Source organism: Jaminaea rosea (genome assembly GCF_003144245.1).
Source record: "Jaminaea rosea strain MCA 5214 unplaced genomic scaffold BDZ90scaffold_8, whole genome shotgun sequence".
NCBI lineage: Eukaryota > Fungi > Basidiomycota > Exobasidiomycetes > Microstromatales > Jaminaea > Jaminaea rosea.
The window spans coordinates 585183-609762 of NW_020289982.1; the positions used below are offsets into that span (position 1 = coordinate 585183).

A 24580-nucleotide genomic window follows, 5' to 3' on the forward strand; every position below is an offset into this window, starting at 1 on the left:
ACATTTGATTTCAGCAGAGCCTCTCGCTGGCCCCTTTACCCTCCATTCGCTCCTTCTTTTCCTCGCCCACCCACTACTCAGAGGAAAGGCTCAACCTGCAATTCGAGCACAGCTGTTGGCCAGTCGAGACCGAAGGCAGCCAACACCTCAGGGTGCAACACGCCCAATTGTCCAACAGTGATGACCTCACCTCCCTTCCTGCCACCGAGGTGCAGCTTGGACGCCAGATTAGAGATGGCCGAAATGGCACTGTCCTTGCTGCTGCTGCTGCTGCTCTGCTGCTTCTTGTCTGCATCACCGAGATGCTTCTCCACATCCGTCGCACTCGCCGTCGGAGCAGCCCGCTTAGCCGCATCAACATCGTCACCCGTTGCGGGCGCCTTGATCTGTTGCTGGTTTGCCTCCTCCTTCTCCTCCTGCTCCCTGACCGGTGTACGGAACTTGACCACCGCCGCCCTCCCAGGCATGAAGGTTGGGTCGTCCGATTCCTCGATCCAGTAGCCACCCTTATCCCTTCCTGCGTGACCGCTCTCCTTCTTGCCTGCACTGCTCGACGACGACGACGCCGCCTCTCGTCCTCCTTGGAGGTAAGGTACATCCAAGACCCGCATCACCCTACCCAGCAGGCCGTGAACCACCTCAAACTTGGCCTCGCGATCAGAATAGCTCGCTACTGCCCTGCGTTCATTCTTTGCGCATCTTTCCAGATCCTCGGCGTCTTGCCTTGCTACGTCGGAGACCTCGAATAGGCGCCAGGGCAAGCTGTGCTTGCGATTCTCGCGGAGGGTCTTGAGCAAGCCTGGCAGCAAGGTTGTTCGTACCATTTGGTATTCGAGCGACTTGGGGTTCTCTAGGAGGATGGCCTCGCTTCCCGGATCGGGGCGACGTAGTTGCTTGTATGCCTCGTCGTGAGAGCAGAGGATCAAGGAAAGGGCCTCCACCCATCCCGCATAGGCGAATTCTCGCCTGAGCACATCGCTAAGCTTGTTGATGGGCAGAGGAGCGGCGACTGTGTTTGTTGACGGGAAGCGACGCGGCAGGTGATCGAAGCCGTATGCTACTGCGACGTCCTCCATGAGGTCGCATTCGTGCAGAACATCTGGTCTTGTTGCGGGGATGCTGACTTGCAGTACGTCTGGTGATTGAGGGGATTGAGTGGCTGAGTGACCCATTCGCTCCAGCAGCTTGATGGTCGTGGGCACATCGAGGTCGAGGCCCGTGCAAGAGTTGATGTAGGACAGGCGGCAGGTCGCAACGCGCGGTGACAGGTCTGGGGTGATGAGGCTCTTGCCATCCGAGTGGACGATCTTTACAGGTTCGACGCTGTATGTGAGGCAGAGGGGAAAAAGATGGTCAGCGCCTGCCCAGCGCCGCAACTACTCTTTGCTCCCTGTCACTTACGAAAACTTTTCCCCGCAGTACTCAGCAAACATGGAGACGAGCTCAGCCAGCGCGTGACTACATCTGGTCTCGTCTGTCCCCGTCATATCGATGAGCACATTCTTCGTGTTGAGGGTGATCTTCGAATGATCTCCATTGATCACTGGCGGCAGTGAGCAGACCGTCTCTTCTGCGTCGAGAACGACAGGGTAGACGGGCGAGTCCCTGATAATGGACAGGTACTTCGAAAGGTGCTTGTCTTGCTCCAACGTAGTCATGAGCGTGGGCCCATCCATGACCTGTCCTGGCCTGTTGAGGGGAGCGAATTTGACATCCTTGGGGGCGAGGCCTTTGTAGGAGAAGGGCGCCTTGATCGTGTCAAGGTCGTGCGTTCCCATAGAGACGAGAGTACGACGACGGCCAAGGTTCTGATGCAGCTTGTCCTGCAGATCGATGAAGCTTGCGTAGTTTTCCGGCGTGAAGGTGACGTTACGCAGCACAGCGCCGAGGATCGTTGGGCGGATCTTGGAGACTTGGTCGTCAACGTGGATCTCGAGCATCTCCTTTGGCTGCATGACCTTGATATCCGGCTGCTTCATCTTCCCTAGGAAGACAAGAAGGGCTCTTGCGATTCCCTCATGGCAAAGCAGATCATATCGGTTGGCAGGGATATCGATCTTGAGCTGCGGTCTCTCGCCATTGCCCGCTTTACGACATTCCTCCGTCGTGTCGTCGTCGAGCTCGATGCCGAATTGGAAGCAGAGCTCGTCGAATTCTTGTGTCGTGTAGTCTTTGCCTAGCGACTTGAAGAAGTTGGCCTTGTCGACCGAAACGGTAGGCATGGCGGCGAAGGTGAGCGGGTGGTGAGGGGTAAGAAGGATGAAATGCAGCACGAGACGCTCAACGGGACCTCAACGTCGACTTGGACCTCGACTGGACTGACTCGCCTCGGCCCGACTGCGCGGTCTCGAGCTCGACAGGAAAGTCGAGACAGACACGGAAGTAGACTTGGACCGCTTGTCGCTCCTTGCCATCACTCCACTCCAGAGAATCAAGCCAGGATGCCATTCGGCCAGCTTGTCATAGGTGCGCACCGTCTTGGCTCGCCAGGACCACTATCGTCGTTCCTCCAACAAATACTGACACCTCTCTTCCTTCGCTCTGCACTCAGGCTCGCCCGGCTCCGGCAAATCGACGTACTGTCGTGGGCTGCAGGACTTCCTAGGCGCCCTCCGTCGCCCTAATGTCCACATCGTCAACTTGGATCCTGCAAACTCCACGACTCCTTACCGCAGCTCAATAGATATCAATGCGCTCATATCCGTCCACGACATCATGGCCGAGCTTGGACTAGGACCAAATGGAGCAATGCTCTACGCAATCGAGTACTTGGAAGCCAACTTCGAGTGGCTGTTGCAGAGATTGAAGGAGCTCGGAGATGAGGCGTACGTCGTCTTCGATCTGCCGGGACAGGTTGAGCTCAGCACAAACCATCCTAGTCTGACACGCATCGTCAAGCGGCTGGAGAAGGAAGCCGGGTGTAGGCTAGTGGCCGTCCATCTCGTCGACGCGACACACGCCCTTGACGCTCAGCGGTATGTCTCTTTGCTGTTGCTCTGCCTACGCGCCATGCTCCACCTCGAGCTTCCCCACCTCAACGTGCTCAGCAAGGTGGACCTCCTGGGTCCTCTAAGTGGCGGGGAGCTGCCTATGCCACTCGAGAATTATACCGATCCAGATGCTGAGGTTTGGCGGGAGGTCCTGGCTGGGGAAGGACAGCAGAGCGGTAGCGACGACGACTCGGATGCCGAAACAGCAGGCGCAGGTCCCTCCTCCCGACGCCCTCCGCGCACCAGCATCCGGCCACGTAGACGATACGACGCCCTCAATGCTCGTTTGGTCGACGTCATCGAGGACTTCTCCCTGGTGGGCTTCGAGACCCTGGCGGTCGAGGACAAGGAGAGTATGTACCGCCTTGTACGGACGGTGGACAAGGTCGGCGGATGGGTCTTCGTCCACGCCGGGGATGAGGGCGGCGCTGAGGATGGAGAGGATGATGAAGCTATGCCACCCGAATTGAGACGGGCGCTGATGGAAGACGAGCAAGAGAGAAGAAGAGCTGCGGGCGAGCCAACCGGACCCGCGGGAGGAGGAGGGCAAAGGAATGGTGCCGCAGCGGCAGAAGCAGCATCAGCGCTCTCCCTCTTCACAACTCTAGATAGCGGCATTGTACCCGGATGGGGCCGGCCAGAGGACGTAGAGGAGAGATACATTACCTCGTTCAGGCGCAAGACTGCTGCGGCGCGAGCTCAGGACGATGGGGAGAGAATGGAGCAAGACGACGGGGTCCGAGGCAAAGACGGGTCAGGCGATGTCGACGAAGAAGAGTTCCAGCGTCAGGAGGAGGCGAGGATTTATGCTGCGTATCGGGAATGGAAGGCGGAGCAGGAGGGCAGAAAGGGCGGCAATGCGGAGCAGAGACAGGGAGCTGCTGATGATCAGCAGGCGGCTGTACAGAGAGCGACGGCCTCAAGACGCGTAGGCAATATCGAGATCAAGGAGAGGAGTCGGTCGAAAGCAGGCCAGCCAGCGGCGATGGGCATGCAGTGAAATGCTTGTACTCCTGCATGCAATGAAATGCTTGTACTCCTGCCATTCTTTCCTGGATATCTAGCAAAAGTCCGCCCCATTGATGTCCGTCATCCCTCTTCCCTCACTTGTCACTCCTCTCACCTCTTCCCATCACACATTCCTCATCCCAACTCAGCACCTTGCCACTCTTGGCGTCGCGCGGCCTGCCCTCATTGACCTCGCGATTGACCTTGGCCCGGAACATGTCAAGTGGGCAGAGCTCCGGACCCCCATCTGCCGCGGGCGAAGACGCCGGAGCGCACCAGGGCATGCGTACGGGTCGGCCATCGTAAAGGAGGCGAACGAAGTGCTGTGTTCGCGCTTCCTGGGCTTCTGCTCCTGAGCTTGCCTGCGGTTGAGCCTGTCGCCCTGCCTGCTTCCAAAGCTCCACCCCCACGCTCGCAGTGAAAGCCGGCCATCTCCTCCCGTCGTACAGGTCCAGCGTAGCCAGCATGCCGGCCAGGGTGGTATCGTGAGTAGAGTAGATGGCCATACGCAGCGGGACTTTCTCGCTTTTCTCATTCTCGCCCGGAGCAATCACCTCGCTGCTAGCAGCCTTTTCGTCCAAGCACCACTGCAGATCCCTCAGGAGAGGGCCCATCGCAAGGCGACGAAAGACCTTGCTCTTTTCTCCATCTCCTGCCTCTTCTTCCCGTCCAGATCGACCAGCAGAGTACCCGCCAAACCACTCGGCGCACACGGCTGCCTCCATCTTGTCGAGGGCCTCGCTCTGACCGCGCATCGGAGCAGGAACAGGCATGCTATGTGCCTTGGCGCATCTTAGACTGTCCGTCACCCCCGACAAGCGCGGATGACCATCCACCCGTAGCTTGACTGATCCGTCCTTACTGAGATGTGGTGCAATAAGGGGGTCAAGCGTAGAGAGCCAGGGATTGAGCAGCCTAGCTGCCTGGCGGGAGAAGTGGGCGTCTAGTCTCGCCAGGGTGGGGCAGGAGTAGGTGTTTGGGAGTAAGGATTCTTGATGTCCATTGCGGATGAATATGGTGGGACGGTATGCTTGCGAAGGGGATGATGATAATGAGGACGAGTGGTCTTGTGAGAGGGAGAGCAGGCCCTTGATCACTTGTGTTGCACTTTCCGTCGTCCGCGGCATGTTTGTGCTGCGCACGTAGAGCAACCCGCTCCCTTCGTCCTCCCTTGCCAGCTTGGCTGGGAGAAGGCCAAGTTGATCAACATAGACTGAGCGCAGATGCTGACCCATTTTGAGCGTCGAAGCTCTTCCTCGGTCTGTCAGCTCTCCGAGGAGGCATTCACCTCTGAGTGGAGCGGAGACGCGGGTTGATCCTTCCCCTGTTGGGTTGGGGGTACCTGCCATCAAAATGGTTGGCTCCACAGACTCGGGCACACGAAGGATAGGCATGGACTCGCTCCGTGCTTCTTTGCTGCTCTCTCCTGCGGCTAGGACAGTTGGCGAGTAAGGTTGGGCATTGGTAAAGCACAACGCCCAGCGCTCTGGCAGTGGTGGGTTTGCGGTGAGGAGGCGGGTGCGGACGGGAACTCGCTCCCCATGCCGAATGTAGTAGTGAACTTGGACGAGTTCAAGCGGCGTCGTGGAGGACGGAGAGGAAGCGTCGCTTGATGAAGTCGAGGGAGCAACAGGTCGGGTCCAAGGCCAAGGCCTTGTTGGGTGGACGGCGCTGATTCTCGGGTCGTCGCATGGTGGAGGCAAGGGTATTGCCGATGAGGACGGATCAGAGGTCATGATAAGGGGTTGAAGGGAAGCGGACGTGTGTACCGCTGTTGCTACGATGGGAGATACCGGGGTTGGAGGTGAGGGTTAGAGCAGGAAGAAGTGGACGCACGCACGCCCACACGGGACGCACTTTGGTCAGCCCGCGTCTCCAAGGCAAGACGGAAAGCCGATAGCGGACAGAGATGAGCACGCGGGCCGAGCCAAGAGGGTAAACAATCAGGGTCCAGGCCGGTAAGATCTCGGTCTTGGACGACTACCAAGAGCGACGAGGGTGATGATCGATTTGAGTAGGTTCTGGTGGGAAGATGGAGCAAGGGCCCCGTTGTTGCCCCGACCCTTGCGCCGCGACTGCCGCCGGGCCGATTTCAAAGTTGCGTCCGTGCGCGGCTTCTCACGGGGTGGATCATCGAATGCAGCGTCGTCCGACTCCCCACAATTGCAGCTATCTCTCCTCTCCACCACATCATTCCATCAGCATGCCGTCCTGTTTCTCATCATTGCTACCGGCAAGGCGTGGCACCGTCACGCCTCAGTCACCAGACCCACATCGTCGCGAGTCCCTCTCATCTTCTGCCTTGCCAGTCGAAAAGCCAACAGCCTACCCAGCATGCGCTCACTGCACCCAAGACACCTACCTGCTGCCTGCCTACGAGTCAGCAGCATCTCTCGGGCAAGCAACACCCTTCTCTGGCACAATGAATAAGATCTCCAGCACCATCTCATCGTACATCCAATCTCTCGACTCGGAGCTTCGCGAGTTCAGTCTGAAGATGCATGCCCGACCTGAAGTGGCATGGGAGGAGCGCAAGACGCACGACTTGTTCATTGACTTCTTCAAGGAGAAGCACAAGGAGTGGAAGATCACCCCTCACTTTGGAATGGAGACGGCTTTCAAGATGGAGTTTGAACATCTGCCCAAGGGATACAGGATGAAGAAGGGCGAGAAGCTGCCTACGATTGGATTCAATTCGGAGCTGGACGCCTTGCCTGGGATTGGGCACGCTTGTGGACATGTGAGTGCGACAAAGCAGCGATCGAGATGAGATTTGGCGCTGACTTGCCCCCGCTGCGGCGCTTGCAGAACCTCATCGCCATTGGCGGGATTGCTGCATCCCTCGCTGTTGCCGCGGCGCTGGTCAAGCACGACATCCCTGGCAAGGTGATTCTCCTCGGGACGCCGGCAGAGGAGGGTGAGTGAGAAGACTGCCCAGTCCTGGATCGACGGACGCTAACACCGACTTTCTCGCCTGCTCGCTCGCAGTTGGAGGCGGCAAAATCGCTCTCCTTGACAAAGGAGCATACAAGGACATGGATGCGTGCGCGATGATCCACCCGGCCCCGCTCTCGACCATCGGCTCTATGCTCGCCGTCGTCACCCTTGAGGTGACGTACACTGGCCGTACATCTCACGCAGGGGCTGCTCCCTTCGAAGGTATCAATGCGCAGGACGCCGCCGTCCTCGCCTATAACAACATCGCTGTCTTGCGCCAGCAACTCGAGCCTACGACACGCACTCATGGCATTATTCAGGGCCAGAACTGGGCTGCTAATGTGATCCCAGGCAAGAGCAAGGTGCTCTGGATGATTCGATCTACCGACATCAAGAAGCTCAAGGACGTACGCGATCGAGTGAGGAACTGCTTTGAGGCAGCGGGGCTGGCCACGGGCTGTAAGGTGGAGATTGATGAGAAGCCGGCGTATGCGGATCTGCGCAACCAAGCCAGCATGGCGGCAGACTATGCGCAGTACATGAAGGAAGAGTACGACGAGACGTACGCTACCGACTCGTGGGCAGCCTCCACCGACTTTGGTAACGTCACCTACGCCCTGCCTGCTATCCACCCCATTTACGCCATCCCAGTCAAGGACCCAAAGACGGAGGGGAACCATACAGTGGGCTTTACAGCTGCAGCGAAGACGCCTGAGGCGCATAAGCTGACGTTGAAGGCCGCAGAAGGCATTGCGATCATTGGGGCGAGGGTCGTGGTTGAAGGCGAGTACCGGGAAAGGGTGAGGAAAGAGTGGGAGGAGTGGAAGAGCAAGCAGTAAGGGCGTGGAGACGCCGTTGATTTTGTCGAATCGAAGACATATTGTACAATTGTATGTATGCGAGAAGTGCATGGGAGGTCTGCTGGTCGTCTATGCTCATCCTTGACGCTGCTTGTGCTTAGGGTTGGACTTGCAGATGACCATGAGTCTGCCTTTTCCTGATTAGAGGGGCGAAGGAGGCGGGAGAAGTCAGCTGGCGCGCAATTGCGTACCTGGTTCCATGCATTGCTCGTACTCACTCCTGACGACGGAGCAATCATTGCACATCTTCTTGATGGCAGATCGAACCTTCATGCCTCGAGCCTGGTCGAGGATGGACGAGGATGAAGCTGAAGTGCGCTGCGCTGAGGGGTTGACGAGGAGGGATGGACGAGAGACCCTTGATGACATTGTCCTGACCGCGGCGAAAGCTGAGGGCATGGTGTTGACCGCTGAGCGTAGCGCCCATGGACGAAGGAGGAGGCTAGCCATGGTTGGTCGGTGGTGAGATGAGAAGATGAGAAGAGGGATGATGCATGCGCCCGTCTCCGAGCGGAGAGACACGCGCGGGCGGACTGGCGGACCGAAGTCGAGAATTTTGGCTGCAAGAAGCAACTTGATGAGCAACGTCGCCTTTGCTTCCTTCCTTTCAACGTCACTCTCTCAGCCGTCGCACAACATGGCACCATCCCTATCTAAGAAGCGCCAAAAAGAGGCAGCCTCGGCATCGAAGCCAGCGCTCGTCTTCAGAAAGAGCGCCAAAAGAGCAAAGACGGAGGCGGATGCTCCTGCACCTCCGGCTAAGAAGTCGAAGCCGACGCCAACGCCCCCGCCTACCAAGAAGGCCGCGCAGCCAGCACAGCCTGCGAAGCCGCTCAAGAGTGCAATGAAGAAGCCGTCACCTCGACAAGAGTCCGTTAAGAAGGCAGCTGCAGGCTCACGTCCGCCACCTCCCGCTGTCAAAAGGGCGGACGCCAAAGGAAAGGGTAAGGCTCCTGCCCCTTCCTCAGCCGCTGCTCCTCGCTCGTCCAGCACCAAGCCTGCTCCTGCTATCATGCCCACGACTACCTGGATTCAGCCTCCCTCTCCACTTCCCTCAATGCGCATCATCGCTGGCTCTTACGAGCGCCTCCTCTATGGCCTGCAAGCGGATGTGCAGCCCAGCTCTACGCCCTCTTCGCTACAACTTGCTCTCAAGCCAATCTTCCAATTCACAGCCCACCCGTCCAGCATCAAGTGTCTCGCTACGGCGGGCCCTCACGCTAAGTGGCTGGTAACAGCAGGGGCGGACGAGTTGATCAAGATTTGGGACTTGCGCCGAAAGAAGGAGGTGGGCTCCCTCTCCGGCGCTGAGTCCTTCGGCCCTCCGATGAGCCTCTCTTTCCCTCTTCCTTCTCACCTGCTTTTGAGCGCAGAAGGGGTCATTCTGCTCTACCGTACGCGTGACTGGGCGCTGCTACACACATTCAAGGGCCACACAGGTCGGGTAAACTTCGTCTCCACGCACCCATCTGCCAAGCTGGCCCTCTCGGGCGGCCAAGACGGCGTACTGCGTGCGTGGGACCTGACGCGGGGAAAGAACCTGGGAGGTACAAAGATGGGCATGGATACCGGAGGGGAGATGGAACAGCTGCGCTGGTTCGGAGGAGGCGGAAGAGGGGACTTCTTTGCCTTGCTGGGCAGGACGGTCGTAAGGATCTTCAGGAGGAACATGAATGAAGTGGCAAGGATCGGCGCTGGAACTACGACCGGCACCAGGTTGAACGATATTGCAGTCTGGGATCTGAGCAGTCACCTGAACAAGGAGATGGAAGGGTTCGAGAGGCTCAAGGACCTCACCTTGATCCTGGTGGCAAGGGAGGACAAGAAGGTTGGCGTGTACCTCTTCGACAAGAAGAGGTTCGACGAGCTGGACAGGAAGGATGCGGAGAGGGAGGAGCAAGACGAGGAGGAAGACGGAGAGGACGACGATGACGATGACGATGACGACGTCGACGAGTCGGAGCGCACCCTCCAATCCATCGCCACTCTGGAGGGTCACTCAAGTCGCGTCAAGTCTTTGGCCATGCAGCCCCTCTCTCTACATCAAAAGGATGACGAACCCTCTTCAGCGTGGGTGCTCACTGCCACGACCATCTCTTCCGATGGACAAGTACGCATCTTCAACCTCGATGCCATCACCCAGCTAGTCAGAGACGACCCGTCTACGTTCGCAGAAAAGGAGCTAGCTCTTCAGCCGTGCGCATCGTACGACACCAAAGGGGCGCGACTCACCACTCTCAGCGTCGTGGGCGGGGATGGGGCCCTTCCGCAGGGTCAGGCCGACAATGACGAGGAGGAGGATAGCGAGGATGATAAGGACGCAGCAAGGGGTGGCGCCGCGTCTGAGAGCGAATTCGAGTCTGAGTTCGAAGGCGACGCAGACGATAACGACGAGGCTGAGCTGAAGCGCCTCGAGGAGGTGGTGAGAAAGGCACAAAAGGCCGGCATTGATTTGGATGAGCTGGTCAGGATGGCTGGGGAGAGTGGTGAGGAGGGCAGCGATGGAGATGATGACATGGACGGCGAGGTGATCGGACTAGAGGGCGAGGAACAGGATGGGGATGACAGTGGTGATGAGGGCGAGGTGGAAAGTGATTGAGATTGTTTCAATTAGATATCAGCACTTTAACTACGATTTCACCAAGCCAAGCTCTTTCCTTAGCCGCATCGCCGCTCGGCTCTCGACCTCTTCCCTACCTCCATCCTGCACCACGATCACCCCTTCCTCGCTGCCCTCCACCGGCTTTTCCAGCGTCTCCAGCTGACTTTTCAGCATCTCCTCCTTCATGAAGTGGCCCTTGCGTTCGTGCATTCGACGGAGGAGCTCGGTGGGGCTGACATCTACGTAGAGGTGGAGAGTGCGCAGTCCTGAGGCTGGAAGAGGAGGAGACGTAGGGGAAAGAGTGGAATGTGACCCACGAAGAAGGTCGCGATAAGAGCGCTTGAGGGAGGAGCAGGCAATGATCATCGCGGGTGGGCGATGCTGCGAGGGGGACGCTGCTGGCGCTGAGCTGGACGGCCCCGAATGGTCCTCTTCATCTTTGGCTTGCCTGACCGACTCTGCTACGTCTTCCTTGACGCTAGGGTGCGGCTCATGTCGCGAGGTCTCGAACACCTCAGCCAATCGCTTCTGCTCGGCGCTTGTTTCGACTGGCGGGTTCTCCCCTTGTCTCTCCTTTGCACCACCATCGCCCAGCAACGTCTCTATCGCGGTCTCCCTAATTCTCTTTAGCCACGGCTCCCGATCATTGTCGTTGAGCGGATGGCCTGAAGCCATCTTGGCAACGTTGGCGGGCGGATGGAGGTCATCCCCATCAATGAAGGGGATGCCGAGCGCGGAGGAGAGGGAAGCCCCGAGGGTCGACTTGCCGCTGCCTGATGTGCCCTGGCGAAGGCGAGGAGGCGCAGATAGATCAGCGTGCCTAGATGCCAGGCGCTCAGAATGAGATAATGCTCACCATCACAATGATCAGCGTGGCTGGCGCCGCATCGGATATCATTATCGGCGCCATCGGGGAGGTGTTGGTTGGGGAGTCAGGAAGCGGCACCGTGTGTTGGGCGGTCCGAAGGAAGGAAAAACGGCGTGGCTCGAGCGCGACGCCCCCACTTGATTTGTGCTCTCGTCCCGACTTCGCGCCATCTTCCCATCTTCCCACGCCCACTCCGTGCAACGCCGATGCCGATGAGCGGCGAGGTTTGTTGAGCCTGGCTGATCAGCAGCAGCGCTGAGTCTTTTTCTGACGATGGCCAGTAGATGGACATGGCGACGCTCGAGCCTTCTACTGGCATGGCTCATCGCTCTCCTCTTGCCGCTTCTCCTTGTCCTCAAGTCTTACTGGGCTCCTCTCGAGCATGTCCGCAGACTCCAGCCAGCGCGCCGACTTCCCAAGCTCAACCAGACAATCCGAGCTCTGGAATGGGGCCAAGTGCAGTTTCTCCACACGACCGATATCCACGGTCACTTGGCAGCGCATCACTCCCCTCTCCCACCCTCGACCTCATTCTCAGCAGACTGGGCGGATTGGGTCGCCTTCGTTGAGCTGATGCGCCGCAAAGCCACGGAGGAGGGGAGGGACCTCGTGGTCGTCGACACGGGAGACCTGGTGACCGGGCATGGCCTTTCAGACGCTACAAAGCCCAAGGGACGAGTGTCAAATGAGCTGGTGGGCATGGCAGGCTACGACGTGCTGACGATTGGGAATCATGAGTTGCTTGACGCGGAGGGCTTTGCGGATCTTCGTGAGCGCTTCGTGCCCCAATGCAATGGACGCTACCTCACGAGCAATGTCGATTTCTTCGACCCAAAGAAAGGGCAGTGGAGACCAGTAGGGGAAAGATGGACCTCGTTCCTCCTGCCGGCTACGAGAAGGCGTATCACGGCACTGGGCCTCGTCTTCGACTTTCAGCCGCCAGTAGGGAACGTCTCTGTTCTTGAACCGGAGCTAACCTTCCGACAGGAGTGGCTCATCGAGCTGATGGCATCCCCTGAGGCGCAGCAAACGGACATCTGGCTCCTCGCTGGGCACATGCCGCTGGATCATGACGCCGAGGACCACTGGGACGCTGTCGTTGCGGGGCTACGAGCCCATATCGGCCCTAATAAGCCAATCGTGGCGCTTGGTGGACACACGCACGTGCGAGACTGTAGGCGCTACGATAAGAACAGCATGTTGCTCCAGTCGGGTCGATTTCACGAGACGGCAGGGTGGCTCAGTCTAGACTGGGACGGCGAAGAGCAGCCGACCTTCTCGAGGCGGTACATCGACTTGAATCCACTCAACCTGGCGCATCACCTGGGCAAGCCACTCACGTCCAAGCTGTTCGCGACGCCCAAGGCCAATGCGATTCGACGACTGCTGCGCAATGCCTTTTCGCATCTCGAGCTGGACATCGTACACGGTCATGCTCCGAGGGATTATTATCTGGAGCGATACCCGGCCAGTGATACGAGGAGCATTCTCAATGCCACGACAAGCGCACTGAATCACATCTTTGCGCAGCCTCCGGAACAAGGTAAGCGACTCGTCGTCCTCAACAGCGGGAGTCTACGCAGCGATCTGCGCGAGGGACCCTTCACAACGGGGGACCAGTACATCGTGTCGCCCTTTTCGGACTCCTTCTGGGTTGTACCGAGAGTGCCGTGGCGGATGGCGAGGCTGCTTGTCGAGCACCTCAACGGGGTGGCGACGCCCTCTGGTGGGGCGGAGGAGGTGATACATCATCGATCCGAAGAGAATGACGGCAGCAAGCAAGGAGCGCTAGCTGAACCTGGCTACGTGACGCAAGATCGGTGTGGACCAGGGGGTGATTGGTCGACCGATGGCGACGACGCAATCCATGCGCCGATCCCAGTTGTGCCGTTTGAGCCAGCCTACCTGTCCACTGCGACATTCACGGGCGAGGTCGAAGGGGAGGTCATTGTCGACGTTATCACCGTCCGCTACTTGCTGCCTCGCGTCGTGGACGCGCTTCGAGCTCTCGATCCCGCATGGTCTTCCGCTCACCACGAACCCTACGTCTACCATGACGAGCAAGGGCAGGAATTCAAGACGCGGGATCTCTGGAAGAGGTACGCCGAACGCTTCTGGAATGGGCCAGAGGAGGGGCAGCAAAACGACCAATGGTGGAAGGCAAGGTGGGATGAGCTTCAGCGCCAGGCCGAAGCGGAGGGACACGAACTGTACGAGGTTGACGAAGGCATATAGACAATAGACGATTCGTGCGACATTAAGGGAGGCCGCCTGCAGAACACAAAGCGTGAGGTTAGCCGTGCCGCTCTGCTGAGACTCTCGCCTCCCGTGTACTCACGTCCTGAGTTGATGGCATTAGCCACTTGACTCGTGTTTGGCCTATTCTCAGCATATCGCGCATACGAGTCAAGGTAGAGATCCTCCGTACTCGTGGTAGCCTTGAAAGCCGGATGAGCAAAGATGGCCTGCGCCCACTTGTCGTATCGCGACCCCGGTGGGAACAACTCTGAGGACTGCAAGTCGAGCGAGCGATAGTGTTGCAGCACATTTGTTGCTCTGAAGACCCAAGGGGCCACCATGACGTCGACCCAACCCAACTCTTTGCGCCCAGCGTAGAAGGGTCCGCCGGCTGCTCCCTCGCTGCGATCGGCCTCTTCCAGTCGGTCTTGAAGCCATCGCAGCTCGTCTGTAAACTCTTTTCCGTACTCGACTTGCTTGTCTGCCTCCTGCGCTTGGAGGAAGCGATAAAAGGACGGGATGAGTTTTCCGTTGAGGTGGTGCGAGACTAGTCGAGCCTGGGCTCGTGCGTAGACATTGGCCTCACTCCCGTCCATGGGTGGCAGGAGACGCTTGCTTGGCGACTTTGCATCCTCGACGTATCGCTCGTGCAGGTATTCCATGATGACCGTGCTCTCCCCTAAGCCTTGCACTTTCCCACTCTTCTGATCTTCCAGTCGCAGACTTGGCACGAGCCCTTTGGCATTAACCTCGAGGAGGATCTGCGGCTTTTCGTAAGGGTCTACTTCGACATAGCGGTAGGGAATGCCGAGGTACTCGAGGGTGATCCATGCGCGGTGTACAAAGGGACAGAAGGCTGCGCCGAAGATTGTGAGGCCATTGGAGGGGAGGGTGGAGTGGGATTCAACGGTGCTGAGCGCTTGGCCGGTGCAGGCGCGGTGATACCCTGCGCTTGATTTGGCGGGGGCTGACATGGTTGCAAAGGGGCGTGTAGTGGCTGCGGCGATCGTCAGCCCGTGGGTGTGGCGAGGTAGCTTGCTTCTGTACGTGCTTCTGGAGGTGTTGAGGAGCATTGCCAAGATGTCAAGCTCAACCTCCACATGAGGAGCGCCATTGCCGCCACGCCGTCCCTCGCTGCCGCCAACCGTGAGATGCCTACGGCTTAGCCGGCGGCGCGGACTATTCGCTGCGACTGTACTTGTGGCCTCCCGGCATCTTGGTCTCTGGGCCAGCCTCATCCCTCGCTCGTCAAGACATTCAGTACTTCTTCCGGTCATGTGATGCAAGCTTGTCCTGGTCAGAGACTGCACACACCGCCCGCTGTAAAGAAGCGCCAGGCTAGAGTGGACTAGCGTTGGATCAAAGTCGTCATGTCGCGTTGAGTGGCCAGCCGCCGGGCGGGTCGGCAGGTAGTCTAGCGATGTCTGGTTCGCTGCCGCACAGTCGAGGCGAGGCCAAAAGCCAGAGGAGAGTCACTCAGTCACTCGACGCTGACGCTCCTCCTTGTCTCTACACCAACCACTAGATCGCCATCATGACAGCCATCGACATGACAGCGTCCTCAGCGTGGTCATTCACCCTCGCTGCTACCCCAGCACTACTCAGCTATATCTTCGTAGCTCGAGTATCATGGGGCACGGCTGCTCGCGTATGGCACCTCCGCCGTATCGCCTTCATCTACGACGCTCAGCGACCCTTTGAGGCTACTGATCAGCAAGAGGCTGAGGATGTTGAACAGACCAAGAGTACAATGAAGCAGAAGCTGGCATTCTGTGCTATTTTCATGGCTGCCATCTTGGGCTACTTCCTAGTTGTATTCGCGGCAATTCAGGGGAAACCTTTTGAGGCCCAACCTCTCAACATCTTGGTCCAGGCCATACCCTACCTCGGTGCTGCCACCGCGTCGTACTACGCCTCACTCGGCACGTACAAGCTCAGCTACGTCAACTCGAATCCTTCACGAGCCCTCTGCCGCAAACAGCACAAGGGCAAGGGCGAGGACCTTCTGCAAGTCGTCAAGACAAATCACGCCGACGATGGCACAGACACGCCCCCTCCTCGCATTCGCGTGGCTTCTGCTGTCGTTGCAAGCATCGTGGGATTGCTACTAGCCAGCATCCCTTACGGACCCTTGCTAGACTACACCTTCTTTGCCGTCGGCACTTGGTGTGCCGCTACTACCAGTGGCTTGCAAACGGCCGTCGGCTTTGCCATGTCCCTAGCCTTGTCGACGAAGCGCCCCTTCCGAGCTCTCGTGGTGCTCGTCTGTGCCATCTACACGCTCGGACTTTGCATCTCTGCCGCCCTCATTTTCTCCGGAGGCGACGACGGTGGCTCAAAGTCACACTCTACCAAGGAAGATCTCGACCTCTTCGGCGCCCCGGCCTTCATGCACGTCTCCAGCCTCATCTTCGCTTTCCACTACTTACAGACGACCGGCCTACTTCTCACACTACTGGCCATTGGCGCCCGCTTCGACATCGCTGTCAAGGCAGCGCAGCACGGCCGAAAGACGTACAACATCAGTCGCGAGATGGCAACAAGCGTTCTCGAGGAGAGTCGCTCTCTCTGTCGCCCTGTCAAGGGTGCAGACGGCAAGTTTCGCATTCCCATCGTCACGACGTCATATGCGCAAGCTTGCCCTCATGGTAAGCCGATGACGCTAGCCGATTCGACCACCTTCCGCGCCGGCCTCATCGTCTCTGCCGTCGTCTTCCTCTTCAGCGTCCCTCTGCACGAGTCCTCTGTCAACGTCATGACCCCTTCCGACGGCCGTCTCTTGCTCCTGTGGAACGTACCCGCTATCGCTGCAACCCCCTTCGCGGTGATCGTTATGATGTGGTCGGCGAGGAAGGCGCCTTTGAGCTTGTGGGGCTACGCCGAGGACTGGTCCGCACCCAAGGTTCCCAAGGCGGATGAGGTCGATGAGACTGCGGAGGTTGCGAATTTGCTGGGTGAGGCCGAGGCAGGACAGGGAGAAAAGGAGGGGATGTGGTTGAGGGAGGACTGGGATTGCGACGGAGAGTGGAGCGAGAAGTGGTAGACGTGCGAGCGAGGATCTGAAGACGTCTTGGTGCTGATGTGGACTGCAATATACAATTGCTTCTCTTTCATTGCCGTGACACCGTACTCGTCGGAGTCGCGGCGCGCTTCATCCCCGCATTCACGCACCGTTTGAAACCCCGCTCTCGTCTCCACACATGCACGCTCGGGCAAAATCAAAGCTCAGCGCATCTTTACATCCAAACCACATCGATCCGCTACCCAACATGTCCACCTCCAAGCGCCCATGGTACAAACCTACGCCCATCAATCGCGCGTTAGGTGGTCTCCTCTGCCTCTCCAATGCGCGCAAGGGCCCCCTCCTGTGCGGCGGCGGAGGATGCCATTGCTCTTGCTGTTCCCCCTCCCATCCACCCGAGTCGGACGACGCGGCGCGCCAGGCCAGTGAGGCCGAGAAAGCCAAGGCGAGGAGCGAAGAACGTCAAGCTCGGTGGGACTATCGTAGCAAGAGGCTGGACGCAAGGGCTGAGAAGAGGAGTGAGAGAAAGGAGAAACGGCGAGAGAGGAAAGAGGCCAGGAGTGTGAGGGCCGCGAGGAGGAGCAGGAGTGGGAGGCAGCAGAGTGAGGATGAACAACAGGCGGCAACGACGACTTCGCCCGCTACGGAGGAACAGGCGCCGCCCTATACCCAATGAGCATGGGCACAAAGGGGATGGAGCCCCTCCGGTCACGCAGCTTCGTCGTTCGCCGCTATGAGGAGGGGACCAGCCCCGCGATGGTTGCACAGGAGGGAGCAGATGACAAGGGAGCAGACGCAAGTGATACCGGTGGCTTTGGGGCTGCATTATTGCCAGAATGTAGTGCGGAGACAATGTCTGACTGTAGTCCCCTCAATACCAGGCCATACCCATCAAAGCGGGTGAGGTGTGCGTGTAGACGGCTGAGGTACCAAGCCGAATGAAGTGATTCTAGCTTGACGTGTTGCGCTAAGCCCGGTGTCTCACCTACGCGGTTGGGTCATTCAGTGCGCCAAGTGTCGCAGCATCGGGTTGTCGACGAGCAGAGAGCTTGCGGAGCTGTCAAGCGAGGTCAGAAGTGCGAACATGGACTGTTGATGAGGGAGGAAAGCGCCTCCGCCAGCACGCTCAAGCAACACCAGACGCCACTCAGGAAGACAGGAAGCGATTGCCAGCAGCGAGCCCAGCATTAGCCATGGTCTGCCAGCTGAAGCGGCCACCTTCCTGAACGAGGGGCGACGCGGCCAAGGTGGTCGTGGACAGTCGGCAAGGAGCCTCGAGAAAACCCTCTTTCATCGATGGAGACAGAGCATCCTGCTTTCACCGTCGTGCTCTGTCGCGCCTTAATGGGACGTGACGCAGACACGGAGCGACGCCAGAGATAGACTGAGTGTGAGGTGAAGGCGCTGCCGTCGAGTCGAGTAGACGTAAAGGAAAGACACGCTTTGCACTCGATACTATCTGAGCCCGCTCTGTTTACGCATCGTCGCCCTCGATCTCGTCGTCATCATCGAACTCGCCGAGGATCCAATCAAGGCTCGTACGCCCTCCTTGACCGTCTTCGTCCTCTTCTTCTTCCTCTTCTTCGTAGTGCCCTTGCCTCCTATCCTCGTCTGCCTCTTGCTCTTCGTCGACCTCTTCCTCGTCCGTCTCATCCCGGGTATCCTCGATCTCCTCCTCATAACCCTCGAGCCACCGCCTCTTTCGCGTCATGCCTGGCACACCAGCGTCTTGATCGGCAACTCTGACAAACTTGAGTCCACGAATTCGGGTGAGCAATTCGTGGAGGACCGTGTCGTCCAGACTCTCTCTTCGCAGGTGATTGAGCGGCACGCAGAGGAAGCGGACGCTACCGTCCTCGTACGGCTTGTCGGAGTTGGTGCGGTCCAGGCTCATGGTTGAGAACGGCAGCGTGGCCCCAGACCGGTCGCAGCAGAGGCCGCCGCCGAGGCTTGCGTCTGTGGCCAACTTGAAGACGTGGCCAAAGGTAAGGTGGCCATCCTTCCTTGGGTCGCGCTTGCCGATGTTTTTGGCCCTGCGGATTGCCGCCCGTGCCCAGCCCCTGTAAGACGATGGGTGTCAGGCGGTTCCGTTCCGTGTCCGCGTCCTCTCCGCCCTCTTCCGTCTCACCTTCTGTAATCTCCTCTCTCCTCCCTTCTTTTCCTTAGAATTTGATACACTTAGCTTGAGTCGTTACAATGGGCGGATAGGGTACGTTGCGGGATTAGCGACGGCTCATCATGGGGACTGCACCTTGCCTCACCTCTCAATCTTGTCCCCCGCAGCGCCCAAAGCGGGCGAAGCTGCCTCCGAGTCCACGCCCGCAGCGATCCAGATCTTATCACCTGAACTCAGCAAGTGCGAAGCGTCGGCGAACGCCTGGAATAGATGCCTCGCCGTCGACTCAGGGTAGCCGCTTTTGATGAAATTGCAGCCCAGGCAGCATGGTCTGTTTGTGACGGGGTCGTATATTGTACCCGGAACGATGCGGTCCGGCGAGAAGTTTGTCGAGGTGACCCCGACGCCCTTTGGATGCTTCTTGCCCTTGGTGTCTTTCCTCGCTCGTCGCTCGAAGGTCAATTCCACCCCGCACAGATAACAAAAGGCGTCGTTCTCGACGGCGAAGAGCAGCGTCATCTCGAACAGCCTCTGGACCTCCTTCTCATGCCTGCCAGGGTCCTCGTTCCGCTTCTTGGAGGTCCGGTTCACGGCTTGCCTCGCCCACTCTTTGAGGAACTTGCGCTTTCCCTGCCAACGGACACTCTTCTCGCCGGCCTTCTCCGGATTGTCCCTCTTCCAACGCAGAAAGATCTCACCGGCCGCAGCGGACTCTTTGCGCATCCGTCTGAAGTCCTTTCTGGTAAAGACGTCGCGAATGCGCGTCTTGCGGACGCTGCGCTTGCCCTCCGCCCACCGCACGATCAGCTGCGCCAACTCCTGCTTGTCGAAAGCCAGAAGCCACCACATCTTCACCTGCTTGAATGAGTAAGTAAAAATTGCCGTGCTGATGTGGCGGAGAATCCAGATTCCGTAGACCGCCTTGATGGTCCCGATCCGATCGACGTGCTCCAAAATAGTCTTGCGCAGTGTTTCCAGCTTTGGCAGGGCGTCTCGCACGCACTGGTCGTGACTATGCTGGTATCCACGAGGCACGTACGGGCTGCCCACGGGGAATAGGAAGTCGGGGAACACGGCGCCCGCGGACAGCTCGAACTGACGGAGCTCGACCTGCTCAAGCACTCGCTCGACGGTATCGTGCAGGGGGCACAGCCTCATCTGCGAGGTACTGGTAGTCGGAGGGGGGGGGGGGGTTGCAAATGGCAAAGGCGGGTGGAAGGTCAGTGCGAGACCGAGGCTGGGTGCCCGCCCGGATCATCACCTACCTCGCGGATCGCGATGTCGAGGTCAAGAGACTTGGCGGCCTGCACAATTTCTTGCGCCTGTCGCTCGTGGCCCACAGACTGCCAGCTGAGGGTCGTACAGCCGAGCATTTCGGCCCAGGAGGACGCGGCCTTCGTCGTGAGCCAAGGGCGGACCCAGTCCCTCCACTGCGTGTTGAGCTTTGGTTCGGCTCGACTAGCCTGCGCTCAGACCCCTTCTTTGCCCTTATCTGGTCTCTTGAGCTCGAGTCTGTATCTCCTTCAGCTTCCTCCTTTTTGATCCGTCACTTTGAATCGACGTGCTTCACATTACTTTGCGTTGCTGACGCGTCGCCACCGTCAAGCGTGGACTTGATGAAGATGAGCTGCAGCGCTGCGTTCTGACGGCAGTATCGCAGCAGCAGAAAGGTCGGCATATCATCGAGGTGCTGACGAACTACGTGGGTGTCGTCGTAGCGCCTGCGTAGCAGGGGAGTCAGTCCGGACACTGTAGACTTCGCAGAAGAGTCAGTGCTGCTCACCAGAAGTACACCAGCTTGTTCTGCGGCAACGACGCGAGTTGCAGCTGGTCGACAGTGAGGCCGCGGTCCGTCAAGTCCTTGCCACAGCCTCGAAGCGTCCGAGCAATGGCGTCGCCAATGTCGCCATTCATGAGACGTCGGACCCACTTCTTCGGCTTCGAACCGGCGCAGGCTGCTTCCTCGCTGCCGACCCCTTGGGCGTGGGCGTGGACCAGGCGCGACAGGTATCCTGCGCGCGGGCTGATCTCTTCGAGCTCCTCCTCGGCATCTTCTACCGTCATAGTCATGTCGTATGCACTCGTGACGGTCGGGCGGGGGGAGCTGGACCCTCGCTGGGTTCGGTCGCGAGCGCTCTGCCTGGCCCTCTTGCGAGCTTTCTTGGCAGCCCTGTGTGTACGCAAAGTATGCTCTGGAGCGTCAGTTTGTGTCATGAGCAGTGATGCACGCAGCTCGCTCACTTGCGAGCGCCGGCGAGAATGAACTCGTTGAGCGAGGAGATCGACACATCGCTTGCGGTGTCGAGGTCGACCTCATCCTCACTCTGAGGACGAGCAACTCTGTCGAAGTCACGGAGCGGCAAGCTGTGAATCAGTTTTCCCGCCGTCTTGGCCCTTTGGCCACTGCCACTGACCTGTCTGCCTGCCTGAGGTCGCCCTTGGCCGCTCTGACCACCGACCTGGCGCACTGCGTCAAAGCCTTCTTGCGAGATTGCTTGACAAAGTCGTGGTTTGCCCCTGAGGCGCTGTTGCCGCTGGTACCCGCGTTGTATACGGTGGCGGCTGCGATGCTGAGAGCAGCGAGCCGGTCGACAAGGCTTGACATGTTTATTTGTTGGTGAGTTGTGTTGGTGGGGCTTCGTTCTCAACGGGCGACGGGTAGGCGATTGACGACAATCAGGGTTGGTAGTGTTGGTTGCAACGGAAAGAGCGGCGGGGGTCTTCTCAACCGACTATGCCCGTCCCTAAGTGGGGCGTACCGCTCGAGCGGAGCCCAGATAGGTCGTGAGTGTGCGCGTGCTCATGAAGCAGGTACTGGGGTGCCCACAGGAATGAGGAAGTCCGGGAAGACGGCGTCGGCAGACAGCTCGAACTGCCCGCGCTCTACCCGCTCAAGCACCCGCTAGACGGCCTCGTGCAGGGGACCCAGCGCAGGCATAGCGAAGGGTCACCATACCCAGAGCCAGGTCCAGTGCTACGATGAAGAGTCTTTGAAATTCCGCTGGCCGGAGCAGAGGCCTCATGACGCTTGAAGCCAGTCCTGCTTGCCGCCTCTCCGCACCAGCCCTTGACGAAGCTGCGCTTATTCAACCAATTCGTCCTCTGCTTTGCTACCTTCTCTGGGCTCTTCTCCCTCCACTGCCTCCACCTCTTGCCCTCTTCTTTGCATCATTCCTGCATGGTGTTGATATCTTGGCGAACCAAGAGGTGCTTGTTCCTTGTGCTACACACAGCCCGCCCACTCTCCGCCCACCTGACCAGCTGAGTGCCGAGGGCGGGCTTCATGAAGGCTACCAGCCAAGCGACTCTGAATGGCTTTGCATTGTACGCCAGCATGGTGAATAGCAAATGGCGGAGGCGCCATGCTGTGTGCACCTGGCATACGACCCGCACTCTGTCTCCAGCGGGGAGTGATGATTGCAAAGACTAATCGCTGCCCAAATTGCCTTGTTGAGGTCGACATGCTCGGCAGCAGTCACAGCGCGCAGTGCCTTATCCAAGGCTTCAGCCTCAGCAGCTCGTTCTGCGTCCTGAACTTCCCGCTCGACACCTCCGCTGACTCCTTGGTAAACCGGTTCGTGACGCGAGAATACCATTGGCGGCCCGCGGGGATGTTGTGACCGAGTGATCTTGCCTTCATGACGGTCTTCTGCAGCTCCAAAGTGCGCTTGCAGTAGGCCATCGTGATGTCCGTGAACATGGCGGCCATCTTGTTGAAAGTCGGCGATGACGCTGGTGGATCTCTTCGACTTCTCCGAGTCACTCCCGCTTCCCCTCGATGTACGAGAAGAGGCTTGACTGCCTTCCTCTCCCGGATCGGCTCTGTGGGACGGCCGCGAAGGCAAGTAAGCGCCATGCGACTAATGGCCTACTGAGACACAGACTCAATCATGCAAGTCACACTCACCTCCCCAGCACGCACGCCTGCGGTGGATCTTCGAGCTGCAAAATCTCGAGCTTGCGCCGATGTGGCCAAAGCGCTTTCTCTTGTACTGGTAAGGCGGTGACAATGACTGGAGGCGCCTGGGCAGATTTAAGCTGAGCACGTCAGGTAGATGGTGAGCTTGGCGCGTGGACCGCCGCCACATGAGACATGGCCAGCGCGATGAGCATGAAGAGTGAGTAGGGACTCCTTGCAGGTGCGCCATCGCGGATCAAGGCCAATGGCAGGCCGCGCTTTGGTTGGTAGATGCAGACGCAAGGTCGTGGATGAACTTGCGATGGAAGGTGAAGGACGGTCAGGCTCCCAGGGGGCGCTGGATACGGGCACAGCGCCGCTCTAGCTGATGATGTGTGCAGCCTGGGCGGTGTAGGCTTCCGGACAAGGTGTCAAAGTTGTACATGGTAGTTGAAGGGGGCTCTCGAGCGCGTTTGCGAGCTGCCCACACCTGCGAGGAGCAGACGACTGCGCATAGACGCTCGGTGACTGCACTGAGGCAGAAGGTGTGAAGCTGGTCTTGCGAGGTAGCTGGTGGATTGGTGGTAGTGGTGAAGACGCTCGATGGGGCGACGCACTTGGCGTGCGGATGATTGCGAGCGGCGAGGGGTGATTAGCTATACGGAGGGTAGAGAGCTCAGCGAACGAAGAATGATTAAGGCACGAACACGGTCGGAGGATCAGCCGGACGAGGGCTCAGGGCGCGTGGCGTTGGCCTGTGCCTTGACACGAGACACAAGTAGGCACGAGCGATGGCATTAGAGTAGGACGCGAGCACAAAGAGAGGCACAAAGCATGATCGCAGAAACACATCCTTCTGTCTCACATCTCGCGCCGGCCGAGCATGAATTGAAGCAGCGCCAACGCAGAAGCGGGCGAATCGGTTGGGGTCATGTGCCCACTGTCGTCGATGATAGCGAAGAGGAGCCCTCGCTCGTTGACGTAGGTGCCGTGCTTCTTTCCATCGGTGCCAATGAGCGCCTTCGTAGGCGGGTGGGCAAACCCTTGGGCGTTGGCCCAGGTCAGATTCTGGAGACCGAGCGCGGTACCGTTGGTTAGAATAAGACCATCGAGCTGCCCGTTGGAAATCACCGTACGCTTATTCTTCTCGATGACGCCGGCGAGGACCGTCTTGTCGGGCGATTGAGAGTTGTCACCGTCGGGGAAAACTCGACTGCCCAAGATGCTGGCCTGTGCGCACTGGCGCCAATTGATGTGAGGCGCGTGGAGATAGTCTTGCACCTCGCGACGGCCGAAGAAGGTTGGGGGAGGGTTGGGCGTATTGGGGTTGCCGAGAGGATCCTTGTCAAAGGGCCCTGGTGGTCCACGATAATCGATTTTATAGATGTTCCAGTCTTTTCCCACCCCGGCCATGCTGGCATCTTCGTAAAGTCCGAAGCTGCCGCAGCCAATGTCGCTGTAGGAGGGAAGCTTGCCCTTGGGAGGGTAGTGAAGATTCTTCTCGGCGAAGCCGGTGTAGTTGCACTTGTCTGATGCAGCTTTGACCTTGCCGATTTGGGCATCGGTGACGTTCAGGATCTTCTTGTTCGCAACGAGGTACTCGTAGACGACGATGTCTTGCTGCAGTAGCTGATCCGTGACCACCCCGTCGACGATGTAGTTGCCTTGGACATCGACGCCATTCTTGTGCAGGTAAGACGTGATGTAGGGGACGTACAGGCCGGCATAGCTCTCGCCCGTAATGTAGAGCTTCTTGGCCTTGAGCTCAGGGAAGACACGATACATGTTGTTGAGCCAGCCGCTGAATTGTTGGGCAACATCGTTCTCGTCCTTGGCCGTAGGCTGGCCGGTAGAGTAGCCGCTGTGTGAGGCAGGCACGTACGAGTCAGCAGGTCATTTCGAACTTGCAAAGAGGGTGATTGCGCGATACAAACGTGCCCACCGGCTGTTCGAGCCAAATGACAGTCGCCTGTGTGCCGTAGAAGATGTCAGTAGAGCACTCAAGGACACCGTCGATCCTCGCCAACCTACCTCGCGGGTC

At 58.7% G+C, this 24580-nt stretch overlaps 16 protein-coding genes across 16 annotated transcripts; 7 read left to right on the top strand and 9 right to left on the bottom strand.

Moving 5' to 3' along the window:
* Window positions 1-77: 77 nt before the first annotated feature.
* On the bottom strand, window positions 78-2222 carry BDZ90DRAFT_260863 (putative FRS1-phenylalanyl-tRNA synthetase, beta subunit, cytosolic; the record flags this gene model as incomplete). The annotated part of the gene is made up of 2 exons (XM_025508307.1): window positions 78-1323; window positions 1402-2222. The coding sequence occupies 2 exons, from the start codon at window positions 2220-2222 to the stop codon at window positions 78-80; spliced, it is 2067 nt and encodes a 688-aa protein (XP_025361811.1).
* Window positions 2223-2411: 189 nt separating this feature from the next.
* Window positions 2412-4034, top strand: BDZ90DRAFT_253215 (hypothetical protein). Its single transcript, XM_025507786.1, has 2 exons — window positions 2412-2466; window positions 2552-4034. The coding sequence occupies exons 1-2, from the start codon at window positions 2442-2444 to the stop codon at window positions 3988-3990; spliced, it is 1464 nt and encodes a 487-aa protein (XP_025361812.1). The 5' UTR covers window positions 2412-2441; the 3' UTR covers window positions 3991-4034.
* A 30-nt stretch (window positions 4035-4064) lies between these two features.
* BDZ90DRAFT_280117 (phosphoglycerate mutase-like protein) lies at window positions 4065-5979 on the bottom strand. The gene is made up of 2 exons (XM_025509245.1): window positions 5856-5979; window positions 4065-5775 (listed from the first exon to the last, which is right to left on the bottom strand). The coding sequence occupies exon 2, from the start codon at window positions 5732-5734 to the stop codon at window positions 4094-4096; it is 1641 nt and encodes a 546-aa protein (XP_025361813.1). The 5' UTR covers window positions 5735-5775; window positions 5856-5979; the 3' UTR covers window positions 4065-4093.
* Window positions 5980-6169: 190 nt separating this feature from the next.
* BDZ90DRAFT_232754 (hypothetical protein) lies at window positions 6170-7898 on the top strand. Its single transcript, XM_025506371.1, has 3 exons — window positions 6170-6738; window positions 6807-6915; window positions 6987-7898. Exons 1-3 carry the CDS (start codon window positions 6421-6423, stop codon window positions 7772-7774), a joined length of 1215 nt encoding a protein of 404 aa, XP_025361814.1. The 5' UTR covers window positions 6170-6420; the 3' UTR covers window positions 7775-7898.
* BDZ90DRAFT_260867 (hypothetical protein) lies at window positions 7871-8245 on the bottom strand (the record flags this gene model as incomplete). The annotated part of the gene is made up of 2 exons (XM_025508308.1): window positions 7871-7932; window positions 8014-8245. The coding sequence occupies 2 exons, from the start codon at window positions 8243-8245 to the stop codon at window positions 7871-7873; spliced, it is 294 nt and encodes a 97-aa protein (XP_025361815.1).
* A 140-nt stretch (window positions 8246-8385) lies between these two features.
* Window positions 8386-10394, top strand: BDZ90DRAFT_280119 (WD40 repeat-like protein; the record flags this gene model as incomplete). Its single annotated transcript, XM_025509246.1, has 1 exon — window positions 8386-10394. The coding sequence occupies exon 1, from the start codon at window positions 8433-8435 to the stop codon at window positions 10392-10394; it is 1962 nt and encodes a 653-aa protein (XP_025361816.1). The 5' UTR covers window positions 8386-8432.
* Window positions 10395-10424: 30 nt separating this feature from the next.
* On the bottom strand, window positions 10425-11301 carry BDZ90DRAFT_253222 (shikimate kinase; the record flags this gene model as incomplete). Its single annotated transcript, XM_025507787.1, has 3 exons — window positions 11254-11301; window positions 10979-11180; window positions 10425-10792 (listed from the first exon to the last, which is right to left on the bottom strand). The coding sequence occupies exons 1-3, from the start codon at window positions 11293-11295 to the stop codon at window positions 10425-10427; spliced, it is 612 nt and encodes a 203-aa protein (XP_025361817.1). The 5' UTR covers window positions 11296-11301.
* A 130-nt stretch (window positions 11302-11431) lies between these two features.
* On the top strand, window positions 11432-13531 carry BDZ90DRAFT_232755 (hypothetical protein). The gene has a single exon (XM_025506372.1). It carries the CDS (start codon window positions 11539-11541, stop codon window positions 13498-13500), a length of 1962 nt encoding a protein of 653 aa, XP_025361818.1. The 5' UTR covers window positions 11432-11538; the 3' UTR covers window positions 13501-13531.
* BDZ90DRAFT_280122 (glutathione S-transferase) lies at window positions 13523-14477 on the bottom strand (the record flags this gene model as incomplete). The annotated part of the gene is made up of 2 exons (XM_025509247.1): window positions 13523-13536; window positions 13604-14477. 2 exons carry the CDS (start codon window positions 14475-14477, stop codon window positions 13523-13525), a joined length of 888 nt encoding a protein of 295 aa, XP_025361819.1.
* A 281-nt stretch (window positions 14478-14758) lies between these two features.
* BDZ90DRAFT_232756 (hypothetical protein) lies at window positions 14759-16558 on the top strand. Its single transcript, XM_025506373.1, has one exon. It carries the CDS (start codon window positions 15038-15040, stop codon window positions 16544-16546), a length of 1509 nt encoding a protein of 502 aa, XP_025361820.1. The 5' UTR covers window positions 14759-15037; the 3' UTR covers window positions 16547-16558.
* Window positions 16559-16731: 173 nt separating this feature from the next.
* BDZ90DRAFT_232757 (hypothetical protein) lies at window positions 16732-17406 on the top strand. The gene has a single exon (XM_025506374.1). The coding sequence runs from the start codon at window positions 16773-16775 to the stop codon at window positions 17199-17201; it is 429 nt and encodes a 142-aa protein (XP_025361821.1). The 5' UTR covers window positions 16732-16772; the 3' UTR covers window positions 17202-17406.
* Window positions 17407-17856: 450 nt separating this feature from the next.
* Window positions 17857-18625, bottom strand: BDZ90DRAFT_188298 (hypothetical protein). Its single transcript, XM_025503846.1, has one exon. The coding sequence runs from the start codon at window positions 18417-18419 to the stop codon at window positions 18000-18002; it is 420 nt and encodes a 139-aa protein (XP_025361822.1). The 5' UTR covers window positions 18420-18625; the 3' UTR covers window positions 17857-17999.
* On the bottom strand, window positions 18467-20041 carry BDZ90DRAFT_188230 (hypothetical protein). Its single transcript, XM_025503845.1, has 4 exons — window positions 19907-20041; window positions 18787-19809; window positions 18654-18707; window positions 18467-18585 (listed from the first exon to the last, which is right to left on the bottom strand). Exons 2-3 carry the CDS (start codon window positions 19797-19799, stop codon window positions 18704-18706), a joined length of 1017 nt encoding a protein of 338 aa, XP_025361823.1. The 5' UTR covers window positions 19800-19809; window positions 19907-20041; the 3' UTR covers window positions 18467-18585; window positions 18654-18703.
* On the bottom strand, window positions 20042-21454 carry BDZ90DRAFT_188005 (hypothetical protein). The gene is made up of 4 exons (XM_025503844.1): window positions 21056-21454; window positions 20883-20981; window positions 20425-20811; window positions 20042-20362 (listed from the first exon to the last, which is right to left on the bottom strand). The coding sequence occupies exons 1-4, from the start codon at window positions 21244-21246 to the stop codon at window positions 20188-20190; spliced, it is 852 nt and encodes a 283-aa protein (XP_025361824.1). The 5' UTR covers window positions 21247-21454; the 3' UTR covers window positions 20042-20187.
* BDZ90DRAFT_188004 (hypothetical protein) lies at window positions 21455-22051 on the top strand. The gene has a single exon (XM_025503843.1). It carries the CDS (start codon window positions 21663-21665, stop codon window positions 21984-21986), a length of 324 nt encoding a protein of 107 aa, XP_025361825.1. The 5' UTR covers window positions 21455-21662; the 3' UTR covers window positions 21987-22051.
* Window positions 22052-23094, bottom strand: BDZ90DRAFT_188003 (hypothetical protein). The gene is made up of 2 exons (XM_025503842.1): window positions 22549-23094; window positions 22052-22463 (listed from the first exon to the last, which is right to left on the bottom strand). The coding sequence occupies exons 1-2, from the start codon at window positions 22787-22789 to the stop codon at window positions 22117-22119; spliced, it is 588 nt and encodes a 195-aa protein (XP_025361826.1). The 5' UTR covers window positions 22790-23094; the 3' UTR covers window positions 22052-22116.
* Window positions 23095-24580: the final 1486 nt, after the last annotated feature.